The sequence below is a fragment of the Diabrotica virgifera genome, chromosome 5, assembly GCF_917563875.1.
Source record: "Diabrotica virgifera virgifera chromosome 5, PGI_DIABVI_V3a".
NCBI lineage: Eukaryota > Metazoa > Arthropoda > Insecta > Coleoptera > Chrysomelidae > Diabrotica > Diabrotica virgifera.
Window position 1 is genome coordinate 8,367,844 of NC_065447.1, and position 27,010 is coordinate 8,394,853.

Genomic DNA, 27,010 nt, shown 5'->3' on the forward strand with positions numbered 1-27,010 from the left:
TAATATTGGAAAAAGGCATTATATATTTGTTAAATAAATAAATTACATCATCATCATACACAAAAACAATATTATCCGGAACAGTCAATCTCAGCTTCAACATGCCTCAATCACAGTGCTTTTATTTTTTTTATTACCGTATAAATAATTTGTTTAGAAATGCTATTTCGACTGCGCCGCAGCCTCCAACTCCTGCTCGACGATCTTGCGGTATTCGTCGAAACCTCCCTCCACGCTTTTGACCGATCCGTTTCCGCAGACCCACAATTCGCTGCAGACCATTCTTATCAGACGTTCGTCGTGAGATACTAAAATTACACCTCCCTAAAAAAACATTAAAACGTTAGTAAGTGCCCTTAAGTATCCAAACCCATACATATACGAAGGGTGACAGGTGGACAATTCATTGTAATATCAGGTTAAGACTGGAGGGCTAAGTTAGACTTCTATCAGCCTAGAGAACAAGCTGGATTTAGATCTGGATATAGCACTAACGACCACTTACTGGTAATAAAAAACCTAATAGAGAAGTCTGCGGAATACAACAAACCATTGGCACTGATATTCGTGGACTACGAGAAAGCATTCGATACCATAAGCCAGCAGAAAATGTTAAAAGCATTGACAGAATGCCGAATAGACCATCGCTACATTAACATGATCAAATATCTACCAAAAGGCAACGGCTAGCGTAAGACTGTCTGAACAACAAACAAATACATTTTGTATACAGCGAGGAGTACGGCAGGGAGACACCATCTCACCAAAGCTATTCACAACCCTTTTAGAACACACATTTAAGAAGGCAGATCTAAACGAATATGGTATCAATATAAATGGAGAGAAGCTCAGTCATTTGAGATTCGCAGATGACATCGTCCTTATAGCCGATCGTATGGATGATGCAATAATAATGTTGAACAAATTGCGAACAAATTGTTGAACAAATAATTACGCTCGGCGTAACTTCGAACAATGACTTACGAACTTGTTAATGAGGTAACTTCTAAATAGACTGCGCTCAAAAGATCTCAAATCCTCAATTTATAATTTCACAAATATTGTATACCTCAGCACAGAGGTTAATGCATCTATCACAGTAACAAACTTTGAATTCTGAGCTTACGATACAATTTAATCGAGGACGTGATTGCAACACGTGATCAAAAACATAAAGTATGATCAAAAATAGCCATTTACCACACCGTGTTCAGTATCTCGAGAATTAAGCGTTTTTTTGGGAGTGCCACTCGTCTATAAAGTCACATAACTTTTTTCCTATTGCATATTTTGACTTGAAATTTTCCAGAAAACTTCTTCATGACTTATGTTTTAATGCTGTGTTGATTAAAATTATAAAAGTTTGTCATCCAACTTTTTTAAGTAAACATGAAACTAACGAAATCTGACGACATGTTTAAAAATTAACAACTTCTCTTTTAATTTGTTTAAACATCTCGGACAAATCTCATTATTATCTAAATTCTTCGGGAATGACACAGTAAAATTTTCAAAAGGAAATATTTACAGCGACCAAAGATACAGCGAGGTAAATATGAAAAATTATCAAAATTGATTTTTCGCATTTTTGCATGCAATTTGATTTTTGAACATGTTCCACCAATTCTAGATAAAAATAAACTTCATATTCGGATTTAGCGACCTCGAAAACATTTAGCGACCTCGAAAACATAAAGAATGACCAAAATTTGCCATGCATCTATCATGGTTGTTTTTTCGATTTCTAAGCCTCAAATTAGGGGTGTGTCGGTCGCCTACTAGACACTCAAAACGAGGGATATAAACAGATTAGAAGCCTTCGAAATGTGGCTTTACCGCCATACCGCTGTATCCTAAAGATATCATGGACGACGAAAGTCACAAACGTAGTTGTCCTTAAGAGAATCAACCAAGAACGCCAACTTTTCGAAACCGCCAAGAAAAGGAAAACGACGTATCTGGACCAAATCATGCGAAACGAAAAATACCAGCTCCTTCAACTTATAATCGAGGGTAAAATTGAAGGCAAGGGAGGAATAGGACCCAAGAAAATGTCCTGGCTCCGAAACATAAGGCAATGGACAGGGATTAACGACATACAATCTCTGATACACATTGCAAGAAACAGAGAGCTAATGGAAAATGTGATCGCTAACATCCATTAGTGGATTTGCATCTGAAGAAGAGAAGAAGTTGCTTTGACAGAAAACGCTCAAAATTAGTAAATACTGTAAAAATATTTTAAACGAGATAAACTGACTCTTATCCTCATTTTTAATATTGTTCTGAAACTATTTATTCTCATTTGGTATGAAAATCACACGATTAAAGATTAAAACCACTAAACAGAAAACTTTTGAAACTATTCTTTAACAAAAGCCCTTTACTCACAACAAACGTTATAAATACGCATTTTTAAATTTTAATTCAACTTACCGTGTACTTCTTTAAGGCTTTGCCGAGGGCTTCTATCGTTTCTATGTCCAGGTGATTCGTAGGTTCGTCGAGAACTAGGAAGTTAGGTCGGCCCATGCACATCGTAGCGAAGGCTACTCTCGATTTTTGACCTCCAGAGAGACTCGATACTGTTTGGAGAGCTAAATCACCGGAAACACCAAAACTGCCCAGTTGCCTTCTATATTCTTCGATTGGTTTACCTTAAAAACAATTATACATATAATTAAAATTCAGGTAATGAGTATTATAGCTAGTTCTTGTAGTAATTGTGGAACTTATTCTTTCCTAAATTCATATGTTTAGACTTTAGAAGTGCACCAACGAAAATTGAATTGTTGATCATCCCAAAGTAATTTATAAAACGATCTAGCTAACTGGCTAAAGCAAGAAGAGGCTTTAGTAAGAAGACATGAACACTATGTAGTTAATGTACATAATAACAAAAACCTTATAGATACAAGATAGAATTTTAACATGAAGGATGATGGAACGTATAGAGCAAGGTTGGTTGAAAGGTGTTTTGAAGTACAGGAGGAGAATCGACTAAAATCAACCTATGCACATGTAGCAAGAATGAGCACAGTGAGGATGATGCTGGCTCATCCACTTCAAAGAGATTGGAAAATTTATCAACTTAACATGGCCAGTTTTTGAAGTTATACTTCTCTACGATCGAGAGTGAAATTTTATCAAATGCCGGGCGCATGCGCACACAGACAGTATGTATTTCGTTGCTAATCTTTCAAGATACGTATGTATCAGCGCTGTCAGCGCAAATAAGTCATATTATATCATATAAAAGGATATATTAGTGTTAAGTAAATGTATTATTTATTATAATTTTTGTGTATTTGGGTTTGTCTTCCTCGGGAATAAGATATTTTATAATAATAGTAAGTATATTTAAAGTATTTTTGTATACTTCACTTGGTCAGTATATGAGAAATCTTGTAACCTGTCAAAGCAGAAGGGATATAGCTCAGTGGTAGAGCGTGTGACCGGAGATCAAGAGGTCCCGGGTTCAAATCCCGGACGATTCATATATTTTTTTTTATATTTTTGGTATCGTTTTAATAATTTTTGTTTAAAGTGGTAGGTAAAGAAAGTTAGTTTAATATTTAAATAAAATACAGATAACCTGTTAAGTATATTAATATCGTTGAAATCATAATAATAGAAGTATAACTTCTTACGTGCGTAAAAAGTACACACACATTCTTTGTTTAAATGGAAAACTTGATTCAGAAATATAATTTATCCTCTACAAGGACTAATACTAAATATAGCATTATATAGATTTAAAAAGTCGCCAAAATTCTAGAATCATATTTTTAATAGAGTTCTAACAAAGAATGGATTTACTAGCATACTATCAAAACACGGTATTTGTTTATTGGTGAAGACATATAGTATATGATTGTTTATGTCTACGATATAATATTAACAAGACGTTAACAGAAAATAGAAGAACCTGTAGATATTTTGGTTGCAAAACAATATGGTGATATGTATTGAGTATATATGCTCTGACAATATTTTGGCAGATTTATTGACAAAGCTTTTATCAAAAAAAAAAAAAATTGTCATTCAAAATCCATGTAAAGTCTTTCTTAACTACTATAAAATTATTGGAAAATATTTGTCTTCGTAGCATTATTTAGATTTAAGACATTTTTCCTTCTATGTAAAGTTCCAAAGTTTAAATCGAGGAGTGCTAAAAAATATAGGTTGGTAGTGTAGCATTACAAATTTCTGCTACAATGTTTTGTTAATAGAATTCATTAATTTTATATCCTATCCCAAGAAAAATATCTATTTTTCTAATTTATTTTGCGAGTTTATACATCATTAAAATTTCCCTAAGCCGTTCCTGTTGGAAATATTTCAATATTTCACAACATTGTAAAACTTAGGAAATTTCCTATTTATTTATGAAAACATTCCTTATTTTAGAAGGATTCGTTGAAAAGTCCCGAGTTAATTTCCCTTTCTTTGAGCGCGAAATATTCCCTGTTATTATTGGTCAGAATTTTAAAAGATCACTGAGTTCTCTCCGCCGATTGGTCAATGTTTCAGCCGAGAGAGTGTGATCGGCTTGACGCGTGAGCGTCTCTCACTGAGAAAGGTGATGAGGAGAGTCAGTTCTAAAAGTTTGTTTGAAGGTTGAACATCTTTTTGGGTAGAACTCAACAGACTCGCAGAAAATCGCACTTGCCGGCTTAAATTGGCTTTTTTCGTTATGGTAAACGAAGAAAAGGACTTGCAATTTGTCCTGTAAATATTAAGGAATGCTTGTACCAAGTTTCACAGCATTACGTTAGATATATTCATATGTTATGGATTTGTTCCTGTTCCTGTAAGAATTCCTGTATTGAAGTACCCCGATGATATGTTATTTGGTATCAACTGTTTCCTGTTTGGTTAAAATTAAATGTCTTCCCACCCCGCCCTTCTTGAATGGAAAATTTTGGTTATGTGCGAAGTGACGATTGGATTTTGTTTTAAAAATAAAGGTATGAAATAATGTTTATTTTAATTAAATTCCAAGTGGATATTAATTTGGTAAAGGTTTTGACTATTTTAATAGTTTGTTTTCAACATGGATTCTCGGAAATTTTTATGTAAATTAGATAAGATGGCAGTGACGTTTGACTTGACAGCATAAGTCAAACTTTGTTTTGACTGCTCTAAAAAGTTATTATGTATGTAAAAATAATGTGAAATAATAAATTTTGTGTATTTTTGGAAATAGAAAAGATTGTAAAATATTTATTGTCCATGGTAAAATCTTATTAAAAATATATAGTAAAAATATTATTCATTTCATGTTTGAGAACATGTTTATTCTCATAATAAAAATAAAGTCTAAAGGTTTAAATAAACATTATAAAATGTACCTATTTTTATTTCTGTAACCTTTTTTTGGAGAATTATTAACCAAAGGTCTAATACAAACGAAATAAGTTTTAGAGTAGAGAAAAGGAAATGGCATAGAAGCCATAGGATGGTAATTAATAGCCCAGTTTGACCCAACGAGGAATCTAAGATGAATGTCCCCCAATTGGTTCCCATAAGTACGGAATATGTCCAGTAAGTACTCGATATGTGAATTTGAGGATTTTTCAAACGGCGTCCAAATTTCTTTAAATAGTAGGACAGTCCTCAAGTCTGTGTAAGTATCCTTTGCTTATTTGGATATGGTAGTTAGTCTTCTTTAAACCCTCTTACGCCCCCTAACGATTCCACGACCTGCCACCGCACAAAAAATGAGCTGTCGTACGTAAGAAGCTTTATATGCCTGTTCCTTCTTCTTTAGCCCCATTTTGACCCAAAGTATTTTTATAGTTGGTTCTATCCCTGTTCCCATTTGAGCAGACATGTAAAACGCTTCAGTAGTAGTTAGTGTAGGTAAGGCTATTGTGTAATTATGATTTATGTCAACGTCATGTTTGTAAGTGAAGTAACGAGAATGCAGATAAAAATGTAACATGCTAATTATATTAAAAAAAACTTCTTCTTCTTAGCCTTCTATCGTCCACGTTTGGACACAGGCCTCTCCCAACTCCTTCCATCGGTCTCTATCCTGAGCAACATATTTCCAATTCGTTCCGGCTACTCTTTTAATATCATCAACCCACCTCATCTGTGGCCTTCTTCTCGGTCGTTTACTTTGGTAAGGTCTCCAATGTTGTACTGTTGCATTCCAACGTTGGTCTTTTTGTCTAGCAGTGTGGCCTGCGAAGCTGCATTTAAGTTTGGCAACTTTTGTTTTTGATCTTACCCAGTCCGTTCCTATTTTTATCTGACAATCGTATACCTAACATGGCTCTTTCTGTTGTGGCTAGTTTATTCATATTTGCCTTGGTTAGAGTCCAGGTTTGACATCCATATGTCATGATAGGAAGGATGCACTGGTTGAACACTTTGCTCCTTAAGTATTGGGGTATTTTGCGGTTCTTAAGTATCCCACTAAGTTTTCCAAATCCTGCCCATGCTAGTCTTGCTCTCCTAGTAATTTCCGCACTTTGGTTATATTTGTCAAGTTTCAGGATTTGGCCTAGGTAGATATATTCCTGGACTTTTTCTATCTCACTGCCATTTATAGTTATACATCTGGGGTCATCTGTGTTTGTCATTATTTTTGTTTTTCTCATGCCGACGTATTGGGAGCTGCCTACGAGTTCCTCCATCATAATTTGCAGTTCCTCGAATGAGCTCGCTATAATCACAACGTCGTCAGCGAATCTGAGGTGGTGTTGACCAATTTGTCGCTTTGAAGACGTCTTCTAGGGCTAGGTTGAAAAGCTTTGGCGATATTACGTCTCCTTGCCTCACGCCTCTCTTAATGGGGATGGGATTTGTATTTTCGTCTAGTTGTACTATCATAGTTGCATTTTCATATATTATGTATTAGCTGTCTATATCTCGAGTCTATTCTACAATTTTTAATAGCTTGTTCTGTGGTCCACATCTCGATACTATCAAACGCCTTTTCATAGTCTACGAAGGCAAGAAATACGGGTAGTTGGTATTCATTTGCCTTCTCTATCAATGTTCTCATTGTCAGCAGGTGGTCTGATGTACTATATCCTTTGCGCAAAAAAGCTTATTCATCAATAATGAGTTTATTTAAGTCGTTTCTAAATTATATTATCAAAATTAAATACTTACCGGGATATGTTTGTTGTAAAAGTTCTACGGAATTGACGTTCATATCTAACTGATCCACGTGATGCTGACTAAAATATCCAAATTTAAGATTCCGGTGCACGTTTCTCATACCAGATGTCGGAGATAATATTCCCATAATGATTTTGAGAAGGGTAGTCTTACCAGCGCCATTGTCACCGACCTAATAAATGGAAATATAAAGTAAGTTACTAAATAATAAAATTTAGTTAATCTGTAGGCAGTTAGTAATACAGAATACAGGGTAGAAGGAGCCGTAGAAGAAGAGTTGCATCTCCTGCTTAAACAATTTGAGAGCTTGGTTTAACTGCGCTTCTGCTGATCTCTTTAGAGCAGCGGCATGCAAAGTAAGAATTGCCATGATGATTGCCGAGCCTCTTAGAGTAGATGGTACATGAAGAAGAAGAAATAAACAAAACCACTGTTTTCGAGAAGTCTTGTCTTAAATGGATATTTACTCTTAGCACCAACGCGTTTAACTCAAGTCCTCTCTCACCTGAGACACTTTCGCGGTTTCAAATATGTACAATTGTACTAAATATTGACTTGTACATATAGGAATGTTGCAACGAAAAGTGTGCCAATAAATTATATCAATTATAAATAAAAATATATGGGGTGACGACTTAACCCATATAGTTAGCATGATAACAAAGCAACAACTATAATGTAGATCAACACTTACGATACATATTCTGGAGTCCATGGTAGCTCCGAGGTTGACGTTGCTAAATATAACTCGTTCGGAGTTATACCGGAACAATATTTCGTCTAGTTGTAAAATGGGAGGCGACAATGGTTCTGTCTCTGGTAATCTTAATACAACTTCTGTTTCTTTCACAATAGGCTTCAATTCAGGACTGTAATAAATCATAACAATTAGAAAATGGCGATCATAATGACCGATAACTGGTGGGATTTTACTTTAATCTCCACCAATTGTTGAGACACGGGTTAATTTTTCTTTTCTCTGAGGATATAATACCAACTATTGATGGATCATGGGCCTGTGAAAAAGAGAGTGTGCTTCGATATTAATAGCGGACATCCATATGTCGCTGGTTTAAATCCGGCTCGAAGGACCAAAACAAATGGCTGGATTTTACATTAATCTCCATTAATTAATAAAACCAAATAAATTTGTGTTCCGGGTTAGGGTCTGTCTTGTTTGGATACCCCCCCCTGTATCGGTTCACACTCTTTAATTCACCAAATAATTTATGTAATGTATAGTATCAATTTGCAGTACTTACAGTTTTTCCAACATTTTTATTTTAGACTGCACCAATGCGGCTCTGTTTGCGTTATACCTAAACCTATCGATGAACTCTTGGACGTGCTGTCTTTGCTGCATTTGCGCCTCATATTCTCGTTGTTGGTTCTTCAATTTTTCCGTCTTTGTTTTCTCAAATTGCTCATAATTTCCCCTAAAATTGTATAAACACATAGAAAAAAGTTGTCGTTTTACTTATTTTTTGGTTAATTTTACCTGTAGGCCTCTATCCTTTGAGAGTGAAGGTGTAGAATATCAGTAGGCACCGTGTCTAAGAAATTGCGATCGTGAGAAACTACCAGTAACGTCGTAGGCCAGTTTTGTAAATAGTTTTCTAACCAGATGATCGCTTTAATGTCCAACATGTTAGTAGGTTCATCAAGAAGTAAGAGATCAGGTCTAAAATAAAGAAGAAACATAATTTAAAAGTATATTAAAATGCGCAGTGTACAGATTCTAACCTTGCGCCCCTTAAGTGCGCATTGGACAGATACTACACGTGTCAAAACATATAATCCGTCCTCATGCTATTCAATGCAGAATTCTAATGTAATAGTTTGCATTTCGAATGCATTTGAATGTAAAAGTTTGATTTTTAGCAAATTCCTTGTCAATTAAATAATAATTAGTAAATTTAGTAATAAGAGTACCTGTTACTAAATAATATTCTGCCATCTTTCTCTTTCTGTTAATGAAATTGTCGAGACTGGCTGAGTAGCTAATGTTATTGTTATTCTCTCTTCAATCCTGACCCCCCGGAGGGAGTGTAGTGGTCGACGTGATGTCGTGTATTGTCCGTCTTCAAAGATCTTTGTCTCTGGTCATTTCTTTTAACTCATGCATAAGTCTTTTGCATATTCCTGTAATTTGATCGATCCATCTTGTTGGGGATCTTCCTCGTGATCTTCGGCCTTCCACCTTTCCTTGTATAATGAGCCTTTCCATGTTTTCTGTGTTTGCTCTCATAACATGTCCATAGTATTTTAATTGTTGGAGATAGACTTTACTGGAGAGTCGTTGGCTAACTTTTAGCTTTCTTAAAATTGAATTATTTGTTCTATGGTCGGTCCAAGGAATTCGCAGCATTCGTCTCCAACAGAACATTTCAGTGGCGTCTATCTTTCTTCTTTCCGAATTTCTCAGGGTCCAAGATTCACATCCGTAGGTCAGTATTGGGAATATTAAGCAGTTGATCAACCTCATCTTTAACGCTCTTGAAATTTGACAGTCCTTCCATATTGTGGTCATTTTTACTGTGGCGACTTTTGCTAGATCACATTTACGTTTTATTTCTTCCTGTAGCGACCCTGTGTTTGTGATTAATGATCCCAGATATAAGTATGAGCTCACGACCTCAAACCGATCAATTGTGGTTATGTGTGGATGATTGTTATGTAGTCTATCCACTATCATGATCTTTGTCTCTGATATGTTTAATTGCAGACCAAATATTTGACTTTCGTTTTCAACCAGTCGTATAAGATCAATCAGCTCTGCTTGACTATTTGCAAGAAGGGCTGTGTCATCTGCGAAACGTAGGTTGTTTATTTTATGACCATTTATTGAGATGCCTTTTTCCCATCCTTCAAGTGCTCTTCTCATAATATGCTCTCCATATATATTGAATAATTGTGGAGATAGTATACATCCCTGTCTGACACCCCGTTCTGGATGAAATTCGTTTGAAAGTGTGCCAAGCACTTTAACTGATCCAGTAGTGTGTTCGTATAGTTCAGTTATAAGCGAAATAAGGTATTGGGGTACGCCTACTTCTTTTAGTATACGCCATAAGTGTCTCCACTTGACCCTGTCGAACGCCTTACGATAATCTATAAAGCATATTTATGTACAGTGGAATATTAAATTCCCTAGATTTTTCGATTATCTGTCTTATATTCAACAGGTGTTCTCGAGTACCTCTACCTTTGGTAAATCCAGTTTGCCCTTGTGGAATTTCTCTTTGAAATAATGTTTTTAGTCTCTCATTGATTATATCCCGGTTTTGTTATTATCCCGACATTGATTTCTTTCCGACATTGCCTTCTGAATGCCGCCTAGCCAGAACTGTTTCGACCTTCCTCTCTTCCTTATTTCCCTTGGAGTCCATTTTGAAATTTGTTTTGGCAGCCTGTCGTCGTCCATTCTTTCTACATGACCATACCAGATCAGTTGTCTCCTTTGAATTTCGTCTATGATGGTTGACTTGACTCCCATTATATTTCTGATTTGGTCATTTTGTATTCTTTCAGGCCTTGATTTTCTAGCCGATCTTCTCCAGAAGTCCATTTCCAATGCAAGTAAAGGGCGTTCCAGTGATTTAGTAAATTGCCATGTTCCACTTTTAGAGAGGGAGTTAAAATGAAATGTTTTCTTTGATTAGATAGTTCTTTTGACCATAGCATCGGGTTTAGACAACCAATCACCTTTTTTCCTTTCACGATTCTTTGCTCTACCTCTTTTTCGGTGCGCCCACTCTTGTTGATTGTTGTTCCCAAATATATATATTCCTCACAGTTCTTGATTGTTTCACGTTCGTTAACCATTAGATCTTCTACTTCATTCCCGATGCATAAGTATTGTGTTTTGTTTCTATTTACAGAAACACCCCATAACCGTCTCGTCATGAATTCTAAATCTTCCTTATCTGCTGCTACTACGACTTGGTCATCCGCAAAATGTATGTGAGTGGCTAATGTCCATGCCAAAATAAACAAACACTGTCCAGTAATTTTAAAAATACTGATCCATTGTATATAAATTTTAATACATACCTAGAGAAAAGAGCACGAGCTAATGCCAATCTCATCCTCCACCCTCCAGAAAATGTCTTAGTGGCGTTCTGTTGCATTTCGGACGTGAAACCTAAACCATTTAAGATAATAGAAGCCCTGGCAGGTGCTTTATCGGCTTCTATGTTTTGTAATTGATTATACACTTCTGTCAATTGACTGTTTAGTTGTGGATCAACCGATCTACAATAAAAAAAATACTTTAGTTACATACCTTTACAGTGAAAAACTACAAAATTCTGACTAATTGTAGGAACGACTGACTGGCTTTAAAAAAATTCAAGGATACTTTACCCACTATTAATTGCAGCACTAATTTCTTTTTCCTTTTTTAACAATTCTTCGCGCACAGTATCACATTCTAGTACACTATCTAAGGCTACAGTATCATCACCTACAACCTAAAATTAAAATCAACAAACACATCAGCTTAAGAAGTCACATTTTTTTCTGTTAAAAGTACATATTTCGATGAAATAAAACTAGAATTGGCATCACTGCTAGGTTAAGACGATTACAACGCCATCTATTAATATTTTTTGTAACTGTTTATAACTTTTTTATATTTGTTACATTTAGGAACTGAATAATTAATTTTGACTTACTTCTTGTTCCACATGAAGAATTGATATGTGGGAGGGTATTCTTAATTGGCTTCCAGAAATCATCCTTAGGAGAGTACTTTTTCCTAAACCGTTTCTACCTACAAGACCATATCTTCTACCACTAGCAAGAGTTAGATCAGCTCCTTGAAGCAAAACCCTAAAATGACAAATAAGTTTTATTTCCTTTTATAGTAACTCTTACAAGGTTAGTAGTTCTTTCTCATTTAGCTTACCTATCTCCATAAGCAACATCGAAGTTTTCTATTCTTATGTCCTGTGTCCTATTGGTACCTTTGGCTTCTAGTTTGCTGTCCTTTTTGCTGGTAACTTGCGATGCTGTAGCGGTCTGTAGTTTGGGCGGTGCTATAACCTTTATTTCTTTCGTTCTCTTGTCTAATTTTTCTTGTAGCTTAGCTTCAGCTTTTTCTAGTTTTCTTGCATCGACTTTCTATAAAAAACAAAAAAATGTATAACTCAACATCATGATGGCATCTTATGGCATCACCAAAGATGCTGCAAGAAGCAAGGTTCAGAAATTGCTTCTTAGGAATTATCAAAAGAAATGGGGAGCCATCACGGGCAAATCCAGGTTAAGAAAATAATCAAGAATGATACAAACTCGTTTCTCAATTTGATGAATCTCAACAAACAAGAGATTAAAACGATAACCAAAATAGTGACTGGACATTGGTGGTGAATGAATTATGGTGCAGGTAATACGAAATGGAAGAAGATACTGTCATACACAGTCTATGGGTCTATGCCATTGCAATGTGCTAAGTAATAAAAGGCAGGATTTTACTGGTCAACTGAAATTTGAACCAGAAGAGACTACAACTACTAATGAGAAAACTGTTGGCCCTTGTTGAGGCTACAAAACTTTAATGGAAACATTAATGGAAAAAAAACAGTATGGTACCAAGATCTGTGACCAAGTGCCATTTAAGTGTCATACTCTTCATTTCTCGTAACTTTTCTTGTCTCATTCTTCAATGTTCTGTGAATTGTTCCAGTGATCAAATAAAATTACTCACTTATCGGATGATGGTTAATTACTAATTTTTTCTTATGAGGTATTTACCCTCAAACGCCACAACTTTCATCCTTTGTTGATATTCTCTTCTTCTTCTTCTATAGACATGACTGTCTGTTTTTTCAATGTGCCTCTAGTAAGTTGTTGTTCCATCGTTTTCGTGGTCTTCCACTGATCGTCTTCCTATTGTCGCTGTCCTTATTACTCTATTTGTTGTCATTCATTTTGATATTTTGTTTGATATTTTCGTATTGAAATATTTACACATTAGATACAGCTTGTATGGGTTGTTGATTTGAGAAAAGTTTATTAACCAAATTGAAAAATTATTTATACAGAAGAAAATTTTTTGCTCACAATATTTTCTCCCACAATTCAAACTTTGTTAACATTTTAAAACAGCCATTTCTATGCACTTGTGTATATTTACGTAGATTGGTATTTTGATACAATCTATAGATTGATAAGAATTTGAAAGTTTGACTTTGATACTTCTTTTCTTTTTTTGAAGCTGTGTGAATAACTACTGTGTGAAGATATTGAAAAGAATAAAGCAAGATAAACTAATAACTAAAAAACAGATAACCTCTTATTACATTAGTGCCACACACAAAGCCATGTTATTTAATTGATACAAAAAATATAGCACAGATAAGAGCAATAGTTATGAATGACTGAAATCATTAAAAATAAACAAATCAGTCATTAAACTCATTTATCATGTTTCTTATGCAATAGTTATACTTTTTACAACAGATTTGTACATGCATGTATGGGAGATGCAATATCATTAAATAAAATATAGATTTGGGCATGTTTATCTCTGTTTTTTAGTGAGAGGTCAGTAAGTCTGTGACTACAAAACTAAAAAGAAATGTTTAACTTTTGAGATCTTTATTTAAGAGAAATAATTTCGGAAAAACTGCCAAAAGTATTAATTTGGAACAATAGTTCAGAGAGATAAGGAAAAAAATATCCTGTTGGTGACACAACCCCCTCCAGGCCGAAACCAAATTTTTTGAGTAGTGTGGACATCTATATTAATAACCTATATGTTTCCAGCAGCCGATTTTGATGATATACCTAGTTAGTAGTTATAAACAAATGAAGATCAGTAAACAGTAAATTTTCTCTTTTTTCGTCTATTACCAAAAAGTTAAGCATTTTAAACAAATTTGAGAGTAAGAAACTCATAAATCGTATAAAAAACTTCAATATGGCGTTCGCTGAATATGTCTATCCTTATTGGTTGTGGTAGGGGAGCCCAAGCGGGGATTTTTGCAGTCACTCGAGCGCGTCAGATTAGCATATGGTGAGAAACCTGGTACCCTGCAGATGTACCTCTACTATATATTGGCTCTTAACACAGGGGAGTTCGTTAAGGGGGGCCCGAAAAAAAAAATCTGCCCTTAAAAAAACTCGAAATTGTCAGATTAAGATAAGGTAGGTTAAGTACATGCAAACGAGTGTATATTTCAAAAATCTGACGATTTGAGCCGGGCGTAAGGAGATGGGTGAGCCCCAAATTTTCACAAGAAAAAACCGAATATTTCGCGAAATGAATGACAGATCGAAAAACTAAAAAATATATGCTCAATATTTTTTAAAAATCTATCGAATGATACCAAACACGACTTTTCACGGAGAGGGGTGGGGGGTTAATTTAATATTTTAAATACGAATCCCGTGATATTTCGCGAAATGAACATCAGATCGAAAAACTGTAAAATACACTTATTCAATATTTTTGAAAAATCTGTCGAAAGGCACCAAACACGACCCCCCATGGATGTGGGGCGGGGGGTTACTTTAAAATCTTAAATAGGAACCCTCACTTTTTATTGCAGATTTGGATTCCTTACGTAAAAATAAGTAACTTTTATTCGAAACATTTTTTCGAATTATGGATAGATGTCGCTATAATCGGAAAAAACGATTGTTGGAAATGGAAAATTAAATTAAAAAATGGCAAGCGCCCACTAAAATGGAAAACTTTACTTAACTTTTTTTGGTTTTAAGACCTACTGTTTACAACCCAATAGGTCCCCAAAGCGCTCGAGTGACTGCACATTTAGCATACTTTGCTCCCCTACCATTGCTTAGAAAATTGCAAAATAAATCATAAATTTTGAGATTTTATAAATATTCGTAACTTATGTAAAAATTAACTTAGAACCTTCTTAATATACAGAATGCTGAGACTTCTGGTGCTTAAATCATACCCTAAATTTCAAACAGGCCCGTGCGCAGGGGGGGGGGTTTTGGGGGTTCTAACCCCCCCCCCCCCATCGAGAATTTTTCCACATAATTTTCCACTAGCAATAGTCCTTATTCCTATTAGTATCCTATAGCACTCGATGTGTGCAATGGAGATGCGTTTCCAAATGTACATCAAATGCTTCGCATTTTGGCAGTTCTGCCTGTAACGACAGCAACGAATGAACGCTCCTTTTCAACATTGCATCGCCTCAAGACCTACCTCAGGTCAACAATGTCTGAAGATCGGCTGAACGGATTAGCTTCGCTCAATATACATCGCGATGTCGAGGTCGATCCGCAAAGAGTTTTGGAGAAGTTTTTTTCTACACCTCGCAGAGTTAATTTATTATATAATAACTGAATATCAAGTCAAGACCAAGACACAATAAAATGTCTTCATTTATAAGAAAAGTTTCTTATTATTTTTTATTAACTTCATAACCTAACATGATACACATATGTCAAAACCTCCCCCATAAACGAATTCTGCGCACGGGCCTGATTTCAAAGCAATCAGTCAAATAGTTTAAAAGCTATTTAATTTGTTTATCCCAAATTAATTTTTTGCAACACTATAAGTCAAAAAATGATGAAGTTACATACAATAATACTTTGGATAGTTTATGAAAGAAAAAGATTTACACTATTATTTTAATTAAAAAAAATGACAAAAAATAATTCTAAATATTGCAAAATTATTTTGCAAGAACATGTGAATTAAAAAAAGGAGGGGCTAACTTCGTCAGTAATTGTCCTAGGACAATTGTTTTTCTTTCTGAATGTGTATAAAAATTTAGTCTTTCTAAATAGGAAAAAAAATAATTTTTCTACGGGTAACTGTTAAAAAGTTATTCTAATTATATAAGTAAGCAAAAAATCGATATGTTTTTGCAAAATAATTGTACACTGTTTAAAATTACTTTTTGTCATTTTTTTTTTAATTAAGTTAGAGATAGTGCAAACACTCCTGACCACAGCACAGTAGACGAAATTTAGTTCAGTCCCCACTTCCATGCGAAACGCACTGTGTCTACAATAGAACCTTTCTGTCTTTCCATGAATTTTGACATTTTGACTCCGCCTTCGCACAGCTCCATGGTGAGGAGTGTTTGCACTATCTCTAATAGTATAAATGTTCTTCTTTCATAAATTGTCCGAAGTATTACTGTAACCTCATAATTTTCTGACTTATATAGTGTTGCAAAAAAATGAATTTGGGATAAACAAATTAAATAACTTTTAAATTATTTAACCAATTGCTTTAAAATTTAAAATATAATTTAAGCACAAGAAGTCTCAGCATTCCGTGTAATAAGTGTTCTAACTTAATTTTTACATAAGTTATGAACATTTATAAAATCTCAAAATTTATGACTTATTTTGCAATTTTCTAAGCAACAAATAAGGATAGACATATTCAGCGAACGCCATATTGAAGTTTTTTATATGATTTATGAGTTTCTTATTCTCAAATTTGTTTAGAATGCTTCATTTTTTAGTAATAGACGAAAAAAGCGAAAATTTACTGTTTTTTGATCTTCATTTGTTTATAACTATGTATATCATCAAAATCGGCTGCAGGAAACATATAGGTTATTAATATAGATGTCCATATTACTCAAAAAATTTGGTTTCGGCCTGGAGTGGGATGTGTCACGAGAAAAATCTTATTTCTCTGGACTACAATTGGACGGCGTTATGCAGAAAGCTACCAACCCTCAATAGTGGCAAACTGAGATACAGTCGGAAAAATGAAAGAATACCCATGAACGAACATATAAAACACGCTGTATTTTCCTGTAACCGTGTCACACAAAAAATTGGCCACCACAAGTACATGTAATAATTATTGTTATATGTACTTGCACTGGACAATTTTATTTGTGACACGGTGACAGGAAAATACAGCGTGTTTTATATGTTCGTTCATGGGTATTCTTTCATTTTTCCGACTGTAATCAAGTTTAAAGTTTTTATTGATTTAAAAAATCTGTAGGATATGTTGCTACTACTTTGTAACTTTTTTTTTATGTGGATAAATATTTTGGTATTTTCTACATGTTTAAATATTTTAATTGTAAATTAAAAAGAGAAATGGCAAATTCATGTGGATTGGTAGGTTTCTGCATTTTGCAAAGTGGGAAATTAATACCAACAATATGAAATAAAAACAACAGTAAAGTTAGAAAAATTATTTTTATTTACAGGAAGTTGAGGATATGAATATTTAACGTATTAATTTAATAAATTTTTATATTAATCTACTTCATCCACTTCAAAATCTAGATCTTCAACATTGACATTGTAACCCTCAACATCTTCAGTTATATTGGAACCCTGCAAATTTTGATAAAAAGTCAATGCATCAGCAGGAATAAGGTGCATCATTTCCTTTAAATTTTGTAATTTCGCCTCATCGATAGGCTACCCGTTAGGCCACAGTGGTATTAAATCGCTAAAGATTTCTTCGTTTCTTCTACCTCGAGAAGATTTTTTGATAGAAATTTTTTGATACGGTTGTGAAAAATCGTGTTGTTGTATCATTAGCCTAAATGGGTCAGACTTTTCTATTTTGATTGACCTAATCTTCAACCAATTAATTTTTTCTTTATCTTCGGTCACTTTGCGATTATCAATTTTTTTCTCAATGTTTATTACGCCTAAAAAATCTTCGACATGCATTTGGGTTACTACCAATGGTCTCTGCTTTCTACAAGAACGCATTACCTCGATATAGTCATTTGGGGTGTATAATCTTTGCTGTCGTTTAAGAGCCGACTCAATATCACTGAAATCAGTGTTGTTGGGCAAAAAACTATGACCGGAACACAGATATTTTACGGTAATGCTTTCTAGGTTTGTGCGTGTCCCATGCAAAATTGATTTAAGCGTAAGTATTAACTTAATATTTCGATTTTGCCCACCGCAAGAATCACACCAAAGCGTAAAATGTTTGACTTCTGGAGTTAATTTAGTTGTAACATGTTTTATAAGGCAAGAGCCTATTTCTTGGGCGCCTCTTCCAGCTGAACCTTCGACCCAAACGTAGCAGTATCCTCTATTTTCTTTAGCACTGTGTATTTCTGCATTATACACCCACAACTGACGCTTATAAAATACGATGCCTGTAAGAAATATCTCGAAAACCAATGATTTTATCGTTAAGAATGAAGAGTATATTATTTAGAGGGTATTGAAGAATTGAAAAATTGCGCTAAAATGGCAATTCCGTCAGTGGCGTAGAATTTGGGAAGGGTCAACCATTCACTGTCCCCTGTCGTACGCATCTGGTAAGAGCAGAGACGTTTATTTAACATTATTTCATAGGGTGTATAAACTTTCTGTCAAGTATGAAAAGGGTACGTAGGTATTCTGGGAAGCGGTAGAGTTTTTTCCAAGTCAAAACTTAAACACTCTTGATCTGTTTGTTCAGTCACTATCTTGAAATCATCTCTTCTCATTTTATGTGCCTCCTCTGCAACTTGCAAATGCTTCGTATGTTCCTGCTTGAACTCTTTTTTTCTTGATCCTTTTCATTATCTATTTTCATTTTAAAAGTATCGCAAACATTGCAGGTGTCTTTTTTTAATGGTTTTATTTTCAAATTAAATTTCGTGTAGAATATGTCCTTGTATGACATTAAGCTTATGGGATTGGTTTCTTCCTGCTTGTACATGTCATACATTTGTTGTAAAGTGATACCAGGTGGTAAATATTTCGCCTCTGTTTGTTCCCGACGGTAGTGTGAAATGTATTTAGGTATTTTATTAATATGACTAACAACTGCTTGAATTCGTTCATCTGCTAATTTGTTTTTGCTTCCCTGCTTTAAACCTCTTTGATCACTAGTAGGAGCCCGACCATGCAATTTCTTTAAAGCAGTGTTTACTCGAAATGCAGTTACCTTTAGAGTATTTATAAGCATTTCTCTACACACTTTTGTGTTCTTTATTTTATAAATTCGAGATAATTTCCTTTTTTCAATATTTCGACCATAAGACCTTTTTTTTTTTCAATCTCGGATACACTAGCAGCAATAAAATTAGTTTGAGCATCATATGAATTTAGTGACCAAAACCTCTCAAATTCATATTTTCGACTTTCAACAGAAACATTTTCTGCACATTTAGATGTACAGTTACAATGGAAATCCCCAATATTTGCAGAAAGCTACTAACCCACTTGGATGCAAGTGGCGCTTTATTAAAATTCTACCAAGTGGGTTGGAAGGTTTCTGTAAATTAAAAGTATACTACCAAGTGGGTTGGTAGGTTTCTGCAAATTAGAATATCAGATAAATTTAATATGTGGCTTAGCATTTTTATAGTTTTATAGGTTATATATTAATCTAGAGGTGGTAGGTTTTTACAGAATGCAGAACTCGTATTTTGTTGTCCAAATATGCATCCAACCCAATATCTGAGATATTGAGGGTTGGTAGCTTTCTGCATAACGCCGTCCAATTGGACTTATTCCAGCACAATGAAAATTATAAAATTTACAGTAACTTGTTTTCTTTTTTAAATCTATTAATAAAGACTTTTATTTGTTAATCCTCAGCAATAGGTTTTATGTAGATGTTGTTTTATTATTTTATAATTTCCCACCACATGAGTAAAATTAGGAACACAATTAATATTAAATTGAAAAAGACAATTGCCGGTTTGACAGTTATTATTGTATTTAATTTGTCTGAAATTAAGCAAAATGATCTTTCATCATAAAAAATGTGCAAAATTTTAATCACCAAATGCATCACAAATTAATTACATGGCTAATCAACAATACACTTTATTCAGATAAGAGATAAAAAAGGATAGATATGGACAGAAACGTTTTCCTAAGAATGTGTGACAGTTCTTTGTAAATTATTTACAATGCGATACTGAATGGTAAAATGTATGTATATAGCAAAAGGTTTTTTCTATCAAAGCTGTAGATTGATTTGTATCTTCTTCTTCTTCTTGTAGTGCCAATCCAGTTCAGTTTTTTGCGACCATCATGGCAATATGTGCTTTGCACACTGCTGCTCTAAAAAGATTTGTGGTTGTTGTGTTGAACCACATACATAGATTTTTCAACCAGGAAATCCTTCGCCTTCCTGATCCTCATTGTCTTCTACTTTTCCATGCAAGATTAGTTGCAGCAGTCCATATATTTTGCTGTTTCTCATGATTTAATCGAGATATTAAATTTGGTTGTTTTTATTGTAGTTTTTTCTTTTTGAATTAACTCAACAACGACCTCAACAAAACATGCTGATTCTTATAACTGACTGAAGTACACATAATTAATAATTTTACCTTATTTTGCAGTTTTTGGAGAAACAAACCAATTTTACTTTTTACTAACTTTTAGAATAGCCCTCTTGGGGAACCTAGAGATTTTGAAGAGTATGATTCTTGGTATAAGCAATGGCCCGCTTACTAACCAAACACTTCAGACAGTTGAGTTGGTAAGTACTAGGGCACCCTTTTGCCCTGAGACAAATGATTTAAGATCTCTAATGACATTATCTTGTGAAAAGAAAACAAAAACAATGATTATTTCCAAAATTAGTCTACCCGGAATAAACAATTGATTAATGGGCATCCTGTAGATCAGGAAGAAAGATTCATATTAATTACATGGTTAATCAACAATACACTTTATTCAGATAAGAGATAAAAAAGGATAGATATGGACAGAAACGTTTTCCTAAGAATGTGTGACAGTTCTTTGTAAATTATTTACAATGCGATACTGAATGGTAACATGTATGTATATAGCATCCTAATATATGGCATGGAAACATAGACATTGAAAATCAGTACAATGCAAAAACTGTCAAATCAGTACAAATAACATGCTACGAAACGTCAAAGAACAGACCGAGTTAAACTTCTAATCACTAATACAAAAAAAGCCCAAGATAGTGAAGAATGTTTTTCCAAAATGAAGATAACTTTTGTTATCTCCACCTACCATAAAATAATTATTTTCTTATAAAACTTACCAGAGAATCATCCCGTTGTATAAGCCATATACTTTTAACATCATCAATATTTGTATCCGTATTGTCTACCATTGACCCCAAATGTACTGGCGCATTTAAAACTTTCATAGCCCCGTTAGTAGCCTTTTCTCCTTTATCCGGTTTTAACATGCATAGAAGATCATTGCAGATATTTCTAAAACTCACAGAAATTAGATCACCTAGTGCATGTTTGTTAAACATCATTTACCTAATATCATCTTCGGACTTGTCGTTCGAAATTTCTTTTAGAACTTCTCCTACTGCATCATATACTTCTTCACTATCCTCAAAATCATCCGCACCATTTAATAATACACCTAAAACATTTTTGAGTTGGCAGAGTAATTTAGAAATTTGCAATAAGTCATCCGTAATAAACAAATTTACCTTCTACATATTGTTTAGATTCTTCATCTATCGCAGGAAAAACATTTTTAATGTACTCACTACACGTCCCCATTGTTTAGAATAGTAAAATCCAGATTTTCTTATAAAAATTTATGTGACAAGTTACCCTAACCTAAAACCACCGTGCAGTAAAGACGGAAAAAGAAGAAAACATTGTAAATGTAAACTGTCAAAATATACTCGATTTTAGATCCTGACCCACTACTTTGCGCCGTGTAATTTGGGTTGCCTACTGCGAACTTTTTACATGTCTTCTTAAATCATATGTTTACTTTTCCGCATGTTTTCCGCATTCCACGCACTTATTAATTCTTTCCACACCGAACATTTTCGTTGTCAAGAAAATGAAATACCTACTCAAAAAGCAAACACAGAACTGTGAACAGTAGAAATGATTGAATCGGAAAATTGATCTAACAGCTTCACTGTGCAATTGGTAATTATACAAAGAGTCTACATTCTACCACATCCAATACTATTTTAATATTAAATATCATGTAACTGCAGTAAATATCGATTTTTATTACCATTAAATAGTCTTTTCAGCGTTTTTCTAAAAACAATTTTAACGGTCCCATATGATCCATGACATAAGACATAATTAGCATTATAAGCAAAGCAAATCACATATGATTCATTGAACGCGCTTCGCATCTTCGCAATTAAAATCTAGAGTTTAAACAACTAATTAAATTTCGTCAGCCCTAGCTTTTCACCGACCTTCAAGGCCTTCAAGTGACTTATCAATTGATTTTGAATTTTGAGTCTATACTTTCCTAAATTTACCTAATAAAATTTGTGATTTTTTATATTATCTAATCGTTGATTTATTTAAGTCAAACATAGCCACAGATCAATCTTTATAGTAATAACTTTTCAGTTTCATTTTTAAGTACATCTAAAAAGGTATTACTACCTACATACTTAATTTAATTTATTTATGCCTTACAATGTGAATTTCTAAAGTTGCTCGAAAACCATTTAGATACCTTTTCTTTATAATATCTATAAATTAATCCTTTTCCCATTTCTATTTTATTCCAATTTCTATTTGTATGTACTTAATATTTTTTAAATACATAACTCAAAGGCCCATTTCGCCGATTCAAGTTTATATAGGCAACCCAAATTACACGGCGCAAAATAGTGGATCAGGATTTAGACAGAATAAAAAATATAGACAGCTCGTGGTGGTGGAATCAAATCTCATAAAGCTCGTTTGGTATTAATCGATTATTACGATTGGGAGTAATTTTAATCGAGAGTAGGTGTTTTGTCAATATTTAAAATTAACCTTAAACGCTCCACAAACGTTTTTCACCGCAAATTTTGTATTTTGTGGAAAATCTAATAAATAATGGCTGCAGCTGCTGCCGCAAAAATAGCCGAGGTGCGCGAAACAACTCGCGTTGAAAGAATTGGGGCCCATTCTCACATTCGAGGTCTAGGATTAGATGATAGTCTTGAAGCCAGACATGTGTCTCAAGGTATGGTCGGCCAAGTAACAGCTAGAAGAGCTGTAGGTATCGTTCTACAAATGGTTAGAGAAGGAAGAATTGCCGGCAGAGCGGTCCTCTTGGCTGGACAACCTGGTACTGGTAAAACAGCAATAGCTACAGCTTTGGCTCACGCACTTGGTCAAGATACCCCTTTCACAAGTATGGCAGGTTCCGAAATATATTCTTTAGAAATGAGCAAGACCGAAGCTATAACTCAAGCTATTAGAAAAAGTATTGGTGTTCGAATTAAAGAAGAAAGTGAAATAATCGAAGGTGAAGTTGTTGAAGTGCAGATTGAACGTCCAGCTACAGGAATTGGTGCAAAAGTGGGAAAACTCATCTTGAAAACCACTGATATGGAAACTGTTTATGACTTGGGAGGAAAAATGATTGACAGTATTTTGAAGGAAAAGGTCCAGTCTGGCGATGTGATCACAATTGACAAAGCCACAGGTAAAATTACGAGATTAGGCAGATCTTTTGCTAGAGCTAGGGACTACGATGCCACTGGACAGCAAACTAGATTTGTACAGTGTCCTGAAGGTGAATTGCAGAAACGTAAAGAAGTAGTCCACACTGTAACATTGCACGAAATTGATGTCATCAACAGCAGAACGCATGGATTTTTGGCGTTATTTTCTGGAGACACTGGCGAGATTAAACCAGAGGTGAGAGAGCAAATTAATGGCAAAGTAGCTGAATGGAGAGAAGAAGGTAAAGCAGAAATCATTCCAGGCGTTCTATTTATTGATGAAGTTCACATGTTAGATATTGAATGTTTTTCATTTTTGAATAGAGCATTAGAAAACGAAATGTCACCAATTGTCATTATGGCTACTAACAGAGGGATCACCAAAATTAGAGGAACAACATACAAGTCTCCCCATGGCATTCCACTAGATTTATTAGACAGAACCATAATAGTCCCCACACAACCCTATGACGAAAAGGAGTTAAGAGAAATCTTAAGTATCCGATGTGAAGAAGAAGATTGTCAAATGTCAGATAATGCACTGACTGTCCTCACAAGAATATGCAAGGAAACTTCTTTGCGATATGGTATGCAGTTGATTATGACATCGAGTTTAATAGCAAGAAAACGCAAAGCACACGAAGTTGATGTCGAGGATATTAAAAGAGCTTATCAACTCTTTTTTGATGAAGGAAGATCTGTTCAGTTCTTGAGAGAGTACCAACAAGAATTTATGTTCAATGAAATAGATGATAAAGATGATATGGAAATTGAAACCATGTAAATGCAGCCTTTTTGACATATGTGTTCTATTTTTTTATTTTATAAGTTCGTTTATAATATTCTTAATAATAAAAAGATTTTCTATTAAAAAGACATCATTGCTTTTTATTTAATATCTTTTCTGTGTATGTTATAGCTAATTTTCGTTATTATCATCAATCAGCCTTGGCTTGTCCAAGATCTCTTTGTTCGGTGCATCTGCTATCCAGTTCGTCACAATATTCTTAAAGGTCTTTAGTCCATCCTGTTGGGGATCAAATACACATCAATTCAACAATTGCTGTGAACTCATTGGGGTCAAGATTTCTCTTTATTTTGGTTTTTCCATAGTGTATCATTAAATAAACCCCTTGCATCTGTAGCTGTATTTACAGCATAACTCTGGCTTAAGAGGTGATTTTTTACAGGGGCGTAACAGAGGGCCCCGCAGCGTGAAGCTTGCGGGGGGCCCCAATCGCTTAAGGGCCCCATCTTGTCATCTGATATTATGTAAAAATCTGTTATTGTTTTATTATTTTTACGTTGTCTGTTTAAATTTAAAAACGTAAAAATTTCTAACTAGACGTATTTGCCAAGTGAATCATCTCATAATATCTAGAAACTTAATCCCTTCCGGCCTACCGAAATTTTATGGCAGCGACAATATACTATATAATGCTTTGTACGTGACTATTGAAAGATATCAGAATTGCAATTTGACGAATTTAAGAACAATATTTTTAAATCTAAAAATGGGTTTTCTTTTCTCTTTGTTCTTTACCTACTTTTAGTATTTCGATACAATATTATCGCCAGTAATTTCATATTGGTTGTTTGCATTGAATGTTATTTATGTTTGTGTCGTTTTACGGTTATAGCTGCATCAGTTTGGTACGCATTTATTTAACAATTATTGACGACTTTTCTTGTGTAGGTAATTATTGGACAATCTCTCAACAGATAAACGGTAAGATAAGGAAATTATAACAGTTACGCTTTAGGGGAGTCAATGTAGAAAAGCTTGCATTGTTTCGGTTTCGGAAAAAATCAAACAAGCTTATATTTTTCTAAAACATTTTTTGTTAGTTTATATATCTTATCTTAAAGTGAAAAGTTCTACTCACAGATGCCTCTAATTGTTTATTAATTCTTTAAACAATAAAACTGTTTTATATTAAATAATTTTAAAAGATATCGGCGAATGTTTCTATTTGCTTTTTGATTATGCTGAATTCGAACATGTCATTAAATCAGGGCTATAAGTACGATGTTGGGGCCCCGGGGCAAACGTGATCTGGGGGCCCCCTACCAGGAGGTCTGGGGTTAATCACCCAGCAGAAGGAGTCCGGGAAAATTGATATTTAACCACTTGAAAACGCATTTTAATGTACTCCATGACTGAAGTTTCCTGTACCTACCTACATATTGCTATTTTAGTTGACCAACACAAAAAAAATTTGAAATCACATTATCTTAAGCTAAATATTTACCATCAATATAACATTTTCTGTTTTCATAAAAAATATACTACATATAATGTTACTTACATTCTTCGGCTATAATGTAGGTTTTTAATCGCGTTATATTGCCTATAGGCAGTATAACGCGATTACAATCGCCGGGGGCCCCGAGGCATTGCCCCAATGGTAGTTACGGCCCTGTCAGACATTATAATTTGAAAATTCAAAATAAATTTTTTTGAGCACTTATACAGTATGTCTGCGTGGCTTCGAACCATATGGGAAACATTTTTATTATCAGTTTTACGAAAAAAGTTATTCTTCATGAAATGCTCTGAATGGTCTTAAATCTGAGATACAAAATAAGCCAGATAAACCATCAGATATCAAAGCTTATCAATTTTATACGAGGTAATTCAAAAAATAGGAATTTAACTCAAGGATAAAGTACTTTTATATTTAACAATATACGATTTTAATTTTAATATGTTATTACATCCTTGTATATAAATAATTAATTTTTCCAAATATTTCTCAAATTACCGATAAGCAACATCATTTTATTACAATATTATAATAACTATTTTATTACTAATTTTTTAGTTTTACGAAAAAATTCTTATCAGATTCTTTATAAAAAGCTCTGCATTATCTCAAAACGAAGATTCAATCGTAATATATCACATTTTACCAACTTTATACGAGGTATGTCAAAAAAATATGAATTTCTCTCTACGAGAAGAGTTAAGTACCTACCTTTATAGTTCACAATATTTCAACTGGAATGATATAATTGCATATTTAAACATAGTTTTTAAATTGCGAACACTTTTTATAATAAAATTTTTTAATATTGTAAAATATAAAGGTGGTATAGGTACTATTGAGCGAAACTAATATTTTTTGATATACCTTGTATAAAATCAATAAAATTTAATATCTGATTATTGCAACTTAGGTTTTATACCATGCAGAGCATTTTATGAAGAATAACTTTTTTTCGTAATATAGATATGTAATAAAAAATTTCCCATAGGTTCCAAGCTACGCAAAACCCACTTTTTTGGAATGGGTCTGTATACCGATAAAGATGAGAAATGTAAGTTGTTATGAACAGTGAATGATAACGCTAACACAAAAAAGTTTTTGTTAAATAAGTCGTATTTAGTAATTGTTTAACGCGGGAGCAGTCACGCTCAATTCTGTCACGTAAGCAGTCGCGCGTAGAACAAAATCTAACAATACGAATTTAAAACAAATTTCAATTTAATAATATTTTTGTTTGCTT

General features: G+C 34.0%; 2 protein-coding genes across 2 annotated transcripts; one reads left to right on the forward strand and one right to left on the reverse strand.

Annotated features, from left to right (window-relative positions):
- LOC114336438 (ATP-binding cassette sub-family F member 3) lies at positions 1 to 21,676 on the reverse strand. The gene is made up of 13 exons (XM_028286836.2): positions 21,509 to 21,676; positions 21,330 to 21,438; positions 21,101 to 21,275; positions 12,047 to 12,261; positions 11,814 to 11,970; positions 11,503 to 11,609; positions 11,191 to 11,391; positions 8,636 to 8,818; positions 8,400 to 8,573; positions 7,832 to 8,006; positions 7,129 to 7,309; positions 2,437 to 2,657; positions 1 to 324 (listed from the first exon to the last, which is right to left on the reverse strand). The coding sequence occupies exons 1-13, from the start codon at positions 21,579 to 21,581 to the stop codon at positions 163 to 165; spliced, it is 2,133 nt and encodes a 710-aa protein (XP_028142637.2). The 5' UTR covers positions 21,582 to 21,676; the 3' UTR covers positions 1 to 162.
- A 1,104-nt stretch (positions 21,677 to 22,780) lies between these two features.
- Positions 22,781 to 24,378, forward strand: LOC114336343 (ruvB-like 2). Its single transcript, XM_028286730.2, has one exon. The coding sequence runs from the start codon at positions 22,887 to 22,889 to the stop codon at positions 24,282 to 24,284; it is 1,398 nt and encodes a 465-aa protein (XP_028142531.1). The 5' UTR covers positions 22,781 to 22,886; the 3' UTR covers positions 24,285 to 24,378.
- Positions 24,379 to 27,010: the final 2,632 nt, after the last annotated feature.

Bases quoted from the DNA above. Each gene is read 5' to 3' on its own strand.
- LOC114336438 (XM_028286836.2), bottom strand. From the start codon at position 21,581: ATGGGGACGTGTAGTGAGTACATTAAAAATGTTTTTCCTGCGATAGAT. The intron at 21,276-21,329 runs GTAAATGATGTT...TGTGAGTTTTAG, and splicing joins AAGTCCGAAGATGATATTAG to AAATATCTGCAATGATCTTC. The intron at 11,971-12,046 runs GTAAGCTAAATG...TTGTCATTTTAG, and splicing joins GATGTTGCTTATGGAGATAG to GGTTTTGCTTCAAGGAGCTG.
- LOC114336343 (XM_028286730.2), top strand. From the start codon at position 22,887: ATGGCTGCAGCTGCTGCCGCAAAAATAGCCGAGGTGCGCGAAACAACT.